An 11,674-nucleotide genomic window follows, 5' to 3' on the forward strand; every position below is an offset into this window, starting at 1 on the left:
TAGATAATCTTTAGGCTTCTCTATCTTCTACCCTTATAGCTAAGGCTTCTTCCTCTTTTTCCTAGCACAAATGCAAAAGGAATCTTGAAATTTTAGGAATAAGTGAGGATATAATGGAAATGAAATATTCATTCCAATTCCCCCAATAACTCCGAATTCTATTACTACCAAATTGTAGAGAATCCAATTTTTCTGAAAGTTCTAGTTGGACTCCAAGATTGTGTGGGTCTCACCAAATTTTTAATTCGCCAATATTTAATAAACACCGAAATATTTTGTAACAAAGACAAATAAGCTTTTATTCTGAATACCCTAGCGTAAACGTGCTATCAGTTGTACACATAAAAAGGTCCAATGCGTATGGGCCGGACTTTTATGAATGCTTTGTAAATAACAGTACGCCTGCAAAACACCCAGAACTTCATCAAAACCCATCGCCATCACATCAGTAAAGCTCAAGGACGAAGCAAAACCGTCGGATTAGAATCTGAACGCAATATCACCGTCGGTTCGAGATCCGGACAGTTTGGTGGGAAATACAACGAACGCATACTTAAAAAAAAAAAAAAATAAATAAATAAACAGCACGCCAGCGTGGAATAAGATAAAAAGGAAAAATTGGGAAGAGGCTGGAATCTTCCACAATCCGCGCGCACACGGAAACACAAACAGGGACGCAGAGGGGAGGAGGGAGAGGGACGATAGAGTTCCTCGGTTGCCTGCTTCTATTAATAGACAAAGACCTTTTATACCCACGAAGCGCTGTATATTTTTCCTCTCTCTCACTCTTCTCTCTCTCTCTGGCTACGGTTCCCAATCAAATTTCACTCGCCCTAAAGGTAGTTTTAATTCTAATTTAATTTTTTATTCCTTTTTGGTTTTCTGAATATTTTCTAGGGTTGATTGATTAGGGATTTGGATATGGGATTTTGTAATAAATTGAATAATTTGTGCGATATGTTGATAGACTTGCTTAATTGTTTTGATCTCTGTGTTGCTTGTGCTTAATTGTCTTGGTCTGCGTGGTTTATGAGGTCGGTTTGGCTTCGAATTGTTTCCCTGATGTTATTTTGTTCTAGATTTAATATGTGAATGTTTCTGGGAGTTGTTATCTGCTTTGAGCATTTAGTTTAGAACTTTTATCCCTTGCATAGATTTCTGTTTTTTGTGTGTTGCAGATGGACTAATGTAACTCTTTAATTTAGTTATTGTTGTTTTGATAGTTAGACCAATTGTACCAACAGTCTGAATATTTTCTCTGTATTTGAATTCAGCTGTGTGTTTCAGCTGTATCTGAATCTAATTCATGTCTCTAGTATTAATGGATTTCGGTGATTCGTAAAAAATTAGTGATGAGTATGTATGAATTACAGGTGTTTGCGTATTGGAACTGTTGTGGCTACTGAGATGGCAAGTGGTTTTGGGGAGTCAACAAGCGTGCCGCCCCAAAGCACGTCTTGCTCGGGTAACAATGCCAACGATGCAGGAGACTTCGAGTGCAATATTTGCTTCGAATTAGCCCAAGACCCGATCATAACCCTTTGCGGCCACCTCTTTTGCTGGCCTTGCCTCTACAGATGGCTCCACCATCACTCGAATTCCCAAGAGTGCCCGGTTTGCAAAGCCCTCGTACACGACGAGAAGTTAGTTCCTCTTTATGGTAGGGGCAAGACGCAAACTGACCCAAGATCAAAGTCATATCCAGGGATCAACATTCCCAATCGCCCCTCTGCGCAGAGGCCTCAAACTGCCCCTCCTCCTGATACCAATCATTTTGCCAATTATGGATTTGGATTCATGGGCGGATTTGTACCAATGGCAACTGCAAGGATTGGTAACTTCACGTTGGCAACTGCATTTGGTGGTCTGATACCGTCGTTGCTTAACATTCAGTACCACGGGTTCCCTGATGCTACTGTATATGGAACAACTTCAGGTTTCCCTTATGCGTCATTTAGTTCATTTCACGGGGGCCATGCTCACGGATTCCCTCAGCCGGAAAATCATCAAGGGCAGCCGGGTGATGTTTTGAAGTATCTTTTTTTGTTGCTCGGTGTGTTTGTGATCGTTGCGGTTATTTTCGGTTCTTAAAATGATTTACTCGTTAAACATTGAAACCAACATGGTTGTTTAGTGTTGCTGCTCTTCTTATATGTGTAAATACGTTAGCTGCATTTCTGTTTTTTGAGACTTTTACCCCTAGTTTACTACTTCTGGGGTCAATTGTGTTAAATGTTATAAACATCTGCAACGGACACAAGGGTTTCGTAATAAACGGTTTGCACTCTCTCTGAAATTATTTAAGTTTTTTCTTTTTATTGTATTTTGAAGTTTTGATGGGGAAGGAGGAGAAGCATGAATTATTGAAATGAAAACTACCATGTGATCTGGTTCTGCCGTAATTTGCAAAAATCATCTTCTTCCTGTCTGGTTTTTTGTGCAATGATGAACGGAATATGAAAATAACGACAGGGGACATGGTTACGAGGGACTGTTTGATAATCATTAAAGAGTTAAAAAGTTGATTTTACTGAATTTTTTTATAATTATAAGGCCTTGATTCAACTTTCAGTTGGTTCTCATCTTTTTTCTGTACGGAAAATAGGACTTTACTGTTCAAACTCTGGCTCTTCCTTTAGATTATCATCGATTATTGGGAATAAAGTTAAAGAATTTAAACCATAAATCAGAAATTACTTTTCTTCTTTAATATTTATGACTTAAAATTTTAGCATGTGATGATTAAATAATGATTTTACCTAACTTTTTTTTTTTCGGTACCTATTTTTTAAAAATAAAATTTATATCGATTGTCTTAATTTATTTTTATGAGCATTTTAGTCTAAAAAATATTTAAATTCTGATAGGTATTTATAAAGTATAAGTTAAACTTGATTTAAATAATTTTTTACAATTATTTTATACGTTAGATTTAATTTTGAGCTGTCAATTTTATTTTTACAATTAGATTTAATCTCATTTGATCATAACCGTTAAATTATAAGTAAAAAACAAAAAAGTTTTGAAATATGACAGTTTGGTGTGTTAAGAATAATTTAAGTCAGACTTAAACGTGCGGGAATCTAGCCTAGAGATATATTCTCTCCCTAGGGCTTATTTTAGCACATGGTTGGAGATGGTTTGAGAGGTTTTAAAGCTTATATTTTAAGCATTATCCCATGAATTAGAGATGATCTTAGTAGAAACAGGGTATTTGCAAATGTCTTGTAACTCAAGTAGTTGTGGGCCTATTTGAAATTATTTCTAGAATTACTACAAAACGCTCTTTGACAGCCAAAAGCAATTATAATTGCGTTTAACATAAAAAATGGAAGAGTATTTTAACTCGTAGAAGTGCTTTATGGAGAAGGCACTTGAATTTTTAATGCAAGTTTTAACATGATTATAATAAAATCCCAAAATGCTTTTAAAAGCATAGACTTTCTGGTGAAGCAATCCTTGCCAAAAGCAAAGCACAACTGTGAAAGCACTTGTCATCAATCTACCCAAAAAAACCACGTTGGTGAATTGGTGTACTGTGATTGTGTAACTACCTAAAGGACTAATCTAATCTAATTAAATATTGCGTGTTGTACTTCCCATTGTCTTGATCATATATCTTCCTTTCCTTTGACTCCCACCCAACTCAATTTTGTTCTGCTAGGCTCAAACTTGTTAGTCTTTGTCTGGTTTGTTTTCATGCTTCAATCCAAGATGGTGCACCAAAATGAACCTTTGGATTTAAGTGTGTTTCTAGAAAATTGTCTACTATACGAACAATGTTTGAACCGTAAATTTGTTGAATTATGTTGATTTTTTAACGATTCATGCAGTATTTTGTTTATGTCATGTGTTGTTGGTGTGGTAGAATCTCGTTGTTGTTCACAAGTTGACCAATGTCATAGATACTTGTTCCTCCAAATCATTTGAGCTCAAGTAGTAGTTTAGTTAAAGAAAAAGTCCAAATCTCACTAACCATGATCGTAGGAATTTTAAAAGACATGTTTGTAAGCATTATCATGATTCGTTCATGAGTCATAACTTTCCAAACCTTTTCTTCCTAATCTTATAATCGGCAAATAAAATGGGTAGAATTCCAAAGTGGATTATATAATCAAGAGCTCGTTTTGTTCTATTATTTAATAGTTAATTTGAATGTGTTTTTAAAATAACTGAAAGCGTTATTCGTAAAAATATTTTTGAAACCAATCATTGGTAAAATCCAAGTGAATCTTGAAAAAAGCACATTAAGGGTTTCCTGCACGAAGTATATATGCATCTTCCAAAAAGCACTTCTTTTGAACCCAAAATCAATTTCACTAAAAGCGGTTTCAATCATTTTAAAAGCATTTCCAAATGAGTTCTAAGGTAGTGCTATCCATACACCATTATACTTCTCGTACACTCCTTTCAATTTTCGACTGTCGGATCGAATCAATTGAAAAAGATCAACAATAACAAAGTCTTTTCCCACTAAGTGGGGTCGGCTATATGAATCCTAAAACGCCATTGCCCTTGGTTCTGTGTCCATTGAAAAAGATCAATGGTAAAAAATTAAAAAGAGTTTGTAGGACCTAAAAATAGGCGTGTGAATAATACTATCTATTATTTAAACTTCATTTCTACTAGTAATGTTATTTGAACACACAAATTGATCTCTATAATGCAAGTGATACACTCAATAGTAGAGTCCATTTATTAAGAACTTTGTTAGCAAGGGGTAGTTTTATAATTATCTGTTTTCAGTTTTTAAAATTTAGCTTTTAATTTTGTAAAATTACAAATTAAAATTATAAGCAAATTTCAAGTGTGTTAGTTTTTTTTTTATATATTTTCTATCATTAGTTTTTTTTTGTATATATTTTCTATCATCAAACGAGCTGCTAGTATCCAAACCTACTACCTTATGAGGTTCTTACCATTGCTTTTATTTTTTTGTCAAACAATAAATTTATTAGATATGTTAGATTAAAGAGTCGATGAAGTTCGAATCCATGAGATAGGGCAAAAACAACACTCATCTTCACTACCTTGGTAGATGACCACTTGCGCTTCCTACCATTGTTTTAAAGCGATGTAATCTCACCAAAGGGCAGAGTAAAACTCAACCATCCAGTTTTGCAGGCCTTTAGAAAATGGAGTTAGCGGGGCCCATGAGGAGATGATTGGGCTGATATAAACGGCTGGGATCTCACTGAGTCACTGGGGCTTCCGTCTTTTAGGGTAAAAGTAAATCGTGGACTAAAGCTATAAAATTTGATACTTCCAGTTACTACTGTTATATTTGCCATGCCAAAAAAAATAAAAAAAAAAAAAAAAATAAAAACACAAAGAGACAAAGCCGGGGTTCAAGCGACAAGGGACGGCTGATGCATTGGCCATTTCATCTGACTTTTTCGGCCGCCCTTTTTGCCTTCGCCCCACCTCCGGCTGCCCCACCATTTGTGTCGGTGACACTGCCTCCACAGTAATACTCGCACATGCAAATGCAACCCCTCCAAAAACAATATCTTTCAAATTTTCAATCAAAGTATAATTTGAGTACAAGTCAGTGAGCAAAATGTGAACCATATAGCATTTTCTTCTTAAATCAATGAGCAAAATGTGAACCATATAAATTATATTCCATTTTGTTCAACATCTAAGGTGTACTCCTCTCGGTTGAACTAAAAGCTAGATAAATTCAAATTGTTTGATAACAATTTCGTCTTTATCTACCTCAGTTAAATACTAAATGTTGGAGCACAATTAGAATATATACGAATCAATATAACGGTAATAAATGTTATAATGACAACAAACCCAATATAGTAGTCAGAACAAAAACTGTAACAACTTTATTAATGATATAACTAAGTCCGATAGAACAATAAAAACAGACTAATATGTTTTAGTATATACAAATCTTATAATAATATATAATAGTCTAGAATTCTTCTCAACACTGGGCCGAGTTTAGAATTCTTCTTGGCCCAGATGCCGTGTATAGGTGTCATTGGGGGTTATCTAGCTTATGGGCCGCACAGTTGAGATTGGCCATATCCCATCGGGGAATTGGGGATGTGGATGAGTCCTATCATGAGAAGGAGTTTCGACAAGATCAGGATGCTGGAATTGAATATGGCCTGATAACGAGTTATGTTCAAAGTCCTAGTAGGAGTAGGATTGGCCGAGATAAAGTTGAATCAGGGAAAAGAGTTCTAATCTGGGAGTGATTGGGATTCAATACAGGCTGGCTGCTATAAATAGGGAGGGAAGACATCGAAACAAGCCCCTCCAATTCAACACACAAATTGCCCTGCACAAATCCTCGCTCTATGCGAAACCTCGCAATAACCCTGAGATTTTTGTTTTCCTTTTTCGCCAACACATCTTCAGTTTGGATAAACAGCACTGTGAAGGCAACGGGCAAACATCTTCAGTTTGGATAAACAGCATTGTTGCCATAGAACCAGCCCACCGTGAAGCACCTTCAGTTTGGATAAACAGCACTGCAACAGGGTCGACTGGTTACTATCCAAGTCTCGGTTGAGAAGGGTTTTCGAATCCTTATCGGCAAAGGTCATCTCATTAGCTTCTTCGGCGAAGTGAGGTGTTACGAGTTACTGGGGTTGGCACATCGAACACCAAGTTGTTTATGATTGGCTATTCGTAGGTTTTAGAGTTCGGCATTCTGACGGCCGAACCACTTTCACGATCAAGACGTATATTTGTTTTGAGTACTTGTGTCCCTATACTCTGGTGTCGATTCGGCGTGTTTATACTCTTACGAATATAATCACTGTGTCCGAATCCGGCACCGACGATTTGTGAACTTTGTAGAACTAGTAGCCTTGTCTTCAGGCTCTAGAACCCGAAGGCTAAAAGTGTTCCTTCCTCGGCCGCAGTCGCAATATTGAGAAGTCAGCCGCGCACCCAACGCAACATCAACAAATTTTACTCCTCGGCCGAGCCGGCCGACGAGTTGGCACACCTTGCATACAACCAAATGACGTAGTTAGCTTACTAATTACTCGGCCTGCATGCCACGTAGGCTTGGTAGTTTGTAGGGTCAACATTTTGGCATGCCCAGTGGGACCCAGTGCTAAGACTACGAAGTTAATGACGATCGAGACACGATCAGTTAAAAAGAAAACAACCATGGGAAAGTCAGCGACTGATCTGCCGGTTCAAAGTCCTAGACAAGAGGTGTCACATGCGTGAAATCCAATCGTCGCTGTAACCCTTGAGGCTGCAAGTGTGACACACCGAGAAAAGGAAGTGTGCCTCGGTGCCCAGCCTCGAAATACATAAGTACCCAACCGAACTGCATACGTTTTCATTAAAGGAATAGTGGAAGACTGCGATGAAGACGGTGGTGAAGGCTCTAATCCTCCGACTAGGTCATTTCTTCGAAGACGACTTGACGAGCAATCTCGATAAGTTGAACAGATAGTGGGTCACAAAATAAACCGTTTACTTGAAGTGATACAAAGCAATGGTGAGACCCAAACCAGATTGCTCGAACTATTAGTTAGTAAAGTCTTCGAAGAGAAACCTGTTGATCAGGTTCGACAGCTTCCACTTAAAGGTAATTCCCTACAGGCCGAAGTAGTATCTACTTGGCCCAAAACAATTGACTTAGAAAAAAAGGGAGGATCAAGTAGTAGGTTAGATGGATTCGACCAGAGAATGGAAGCAACACCCATTGATATTCTCGAGGTCCAGCGGATGATCGATTCTGCCATGAAAAAGGGGCCGAAGTTCCCTAAATTCATCCACCCGTATCCAGCTTATGTGGAAAAGTTTGAATATCTTATAGGTTTCAAGATTCCAGATTTCAGCCTTTTGCTGGAGAATCGTCCTTATCCTTGTTAGAACATGTGGCTCGTTTCACTGCGCAATGCGGAGATGTTAATAGTGACTTTCACAAACTATGATTGTTCAACTTTTTGTTGACAGGCTCAGCATTTGCATGGTATATCAACCTCCCACCTAATTCTGTCCAAAGCTGAGAGGAGTTGGTCGAGAAATTTCATGAATAGTTTTACCGGCCAAGGATGAAAATGTCAGTTTCTTCATTGGCTAGGATGACTCAAGCCTCTGATGAGTCACTCATGGATTATCTTACCAGATTTAAATCGGCTAGGAATTGGTGCCGAGTACCTTTCCCTGAAGTCGAATTTGTTAGGCTTGCTTTGAACAGACTCTGACGTGGAGTACAAAAAGAAATTCCTGGCGGCAAACTTTCAGGATATGTATGAATTAGCCTAGCATGTCGAGCAATATGATTATTTGCTCTGAGAAGAGAAGATCTCAAAATCCCCATCCCGAGGGACGATTTACAAATATCCCACAGTCAGCTACATATCAATCGAAGGCGAGGATTCTCAATATGTCAGCGTGGACGCGGCTAAGATAGTAATAGATATACCATACGTTTGCAAGGCATTCACTCAAATTAATTCCAAGGATGCTAAAACCCGCTCGGCCACTGAAGAGATGGTGAAAACATCGAAAGTTTACACTTTTGATATCACAAAGGCCGAAGCAATTTTCGATCAATTGTTATTAGCAAAGATCATCAAACTTCGGCCAAGGCATAACATTCCCAAGGCCGAAGAGCTTAAAGGAAAGACGTATTGCAAGTATCATAACTCAACCAAGCATGCCACAAACAATTCATGCCACAAATAATTATGTCGTATTTCGTGATGATATCCAGAGCTGGATTGACAAAGGCAAGCTAAAGTTTCCTAAAAAATTAATGACGGTTGACACGGATCCATTCCCTTCGGCAATAGTTGGCATGGTAGACGCCCATTTGCCCAAGAGCAAAAGGAAAGAGAAGGCCGGGTTTGCCCTAGTACAACACATCCTAAAGAAACATTCACAGCCACGACTCCAGATCGACCTATTTTCCAATGCGCCACCTACCGAGTTTTTAGGACCGGCCATAGTTGAATCCATGTCAGATTCTAGTGAAGAAGAAAATGACGGGCCAATAGTTTTATGCAGCAATTGTAAGGCACGCATTGTATTAACCGAACCCAAGGAGAAACTACCTCAGACTCAGACGACGACGTCACGACAACAATCGACGACCACGGTGGCACCTTCAAAGAAACTTAGTGAAGGCCAGCGCCAGAAACTGTTTGATAGGCTCGGCCCCAAAAAACAGATGGACGGCCCTACCTCGGTCAGACTGCGCCTTGATTTCGATGCACTGTTTTATAACGAGGATTATTATTCACGTAATTCCAGTAGCTTAAGCTCATCAGTGAATCCAAAAACCTTCAGGCTGCTTGAACCACGTGACCAATGTTGGTACAACTACAATTCTCCTACTGGCATGTATACCGCGCTTTCCAAATCTCATAAACATCGACGTTAACGTATAGATTGCATGGCTCGATGGTAGGCGGCCCAGATTGTTTCGACCACTAAATGGCAGCTGAAAGAGGAGGTAGGGAACGGAGATGACCTGCCAACCCCAACAATCATGGCTGAGTTACAAGGGCAGAAGGAAACCAATCGCGACTTTGAAACTACCATCGAAGAGCTCGAGAAGCGTATTAAACTCTTCATTTGGCCCAGTCGATACTCAACCATTTGAAACTAACATGATTCAAGCCTGCTATTATGATGATCATGTCGACTACATTACCCTACAGGGTTTTAATGAAGATGGACGGCTGACTCGGATCTCAGTCCAAAAAGCCATCGAGGTAGGCGCCGAGACTGTCTACCAGGATTCGGCAAGACTCAGCTTGGCCAACTTGATCCCTACCACTGATTATTGACGTCAAAGGCGAGAGGTGTCGGGCCGCGGTTTCATCCACGATGGAATGCCTATTGGGCCATTGGTATGCTATTTCCAAGCACTCACATTCGGGCATCAACTTAATTGAATTTTTGGTCAAAGAAGATAACGGCCCTGTACTGTCGTTGGATAAAGTTCAGGCCGCACCGGCTGAACTCAAAGATAGTCGACCTCAAGTTAAGAACCATTTAGAGGAAATAAATGTCAGAACGGCCGACAACCCTCGACCGTTATTTATTAGTGCACTATTACCCCCTGCCATGAAAATCAAACTCTGTTAATTCAACGAGTTTAAAGATTGTTTTGCTTGGAGTTATCATGAGATGCTGGGCCTCGATCGGACCCTTGTTGAATATGAATTATGCATTAAGGCTAGTTGTAAGCCTTTCTGCCTGCCCCCTCGCCGGTTCTCGACCGAAGTACAGTTCGGCATAAAAGATGAACTAGTTTGACTTTTAAAAGCTGGGTTTATTCGGACTGCTCGATACGTCGAGTGGCTGGCCAATATCGTTCCGATGTTAAAAAAAATGGTGCCCTACGCATATGTATCAATTTTCGTAATCTGAACCTGGCAACGCCCAAATACGAGTACCCGATGCCGATTCTCAACTTGCTAATTGACGCCGCAACACATCACGAGATCATATCCTTCATGGATGGGTATGCCGGTTATAACCAGATTTTCATCGCCGAAGCTGATGTCCATAAGAATGCCTTTCGGTGTCCCGGGGCACTCGGCACATACGAATGGGTCATCATGCCCTTCGACCTCAAGAATGCAGGTGCAACATACCAACGAGCTATGAACATTATTTTTCATGATTTAATTGGTACCATCGTCGAAGTCTACATCGACGATGTGGTCATTAAATCAGCACGACGGCATACGCATTTGGATAACCTCCGTCAGGCATGCTTGCGCATGCGGCGGCATAATTTGAAGATGAATCCCGCCAAATGTGCTTTCGACGTATAGCCAAAAATTGTTTTGACTTCCTCGTACATCACCGTGGTATTGAGGTAGACGATAACAAGGCCCGGGCAATCATTAATGTTCTACCACTGATGACTAAGAAACAATTACAGTCGTTGCTCGGCAAGATCAACTTTCTCTGACGATTTATTGCCAACTCGGTTGGGAAAATGAAAGTTTTTTCCACGCTTTTGAAATTTAAGGACTTCGACACCTTCAAATGGCGTGCCGAGCACCAAGCAGCATTCACGCAGATTAAGGTCTCTCTAACGACTCTACTTGTCCTTGTTCCACCACGACGGGGTCGCCCTCTTAAACTGTATATCTTGGCGGCCGAAGAATCCATCGGCTGCCTTTTGGCACAAGATAATGACGCCGGACGTGAACATGCCATTTTTTACCTTAGTCGACACCTCAACCCACCAGAGATTAATTACTCTGCGGTTGAGAAGCTCTGTCTTGCCTTATTTTTCACTGCGAGAAAACTCAGACAGTACATGTTTCCGTCAGTCACTTAGGTTATCGCCCAGACTGATGTCATTCATTACATGCTCACTCGGCCGATCGTAAAGGGCCGAATCGGCAAGTGGACGATGGCCCTTTCTGAATTCAGCTTGCAATATGTACCCTAGAAAGCTGTCAAAGGTCAAGCTCTAGCCGATTTTTTGGCCCAACACCTTTCCTCATATGAGTTTGGGGGCAATGACGTCGACATCGGCTTAATACAAACACGTGATAATTACTGGACGATGTACTTTGATGGTTCCAGTACTTCCGTCTCGGCTGGCGTTGGGATTGTTATTCAATCCCCCATTCATAATCTTTGGTATTTTTCTCTCAAGCTTGATTTCGACTGTACGAATAATCAAGCCGAATATGAAGCCCTTGTTATTGGCCTA

The 11,674-nt window shown here is 39.9% G+C and overlaps 1 protein-coding gene across 1 annotated transcript; it reads left to right on the forward strand.

Moving 5' to 3' along the window:
* The first annotated feature begins 696 nt into the window (after positions 1-696).
* On the forward strand, positions 697-2,287 carry LOC103401241 (uncharacterized). Its single transcript, XM_008339949.4, has 2 exons — positions 697-839; positions 1,374-2,287. Exon 2 carries the CDS (start codon positions 1,408-1,410, stop codon positions 2,089-2,091), a length of 684 nt encoding a protein of 227 aa, XP_008338171.3. The 5' UTR covers positions 697-839; positions 1,374-1,407; the 3' UTR covers positions 2,092-2,287.
* The last annotated feature ends 9,387 nt before the right edge of the window (positions 2,288-11,674 follow it).

Source organism: Malus domestica, chromosome 15 (genome assembly GCF_042453785.1).
Source record: "Malus domestica chromosome 15, GDT2T_hap1".
NCBI classification, from domain to species: domain Eukaryota; kingdom Viridiplantae; phylum Streptophyta; class Magnoliopsida; order Rosales; family Rosaceae; genus Malus; species Malus domestica.

Coding starts and splice junctions, on each gene's coding strand:
- LOC103401241 (XM_008339949.4), top strand. CDS start 1,408: ATGGCAAGTGGTTTTGGGGAGTCAACAAGCGTGCCGCCCCAAAGCACG.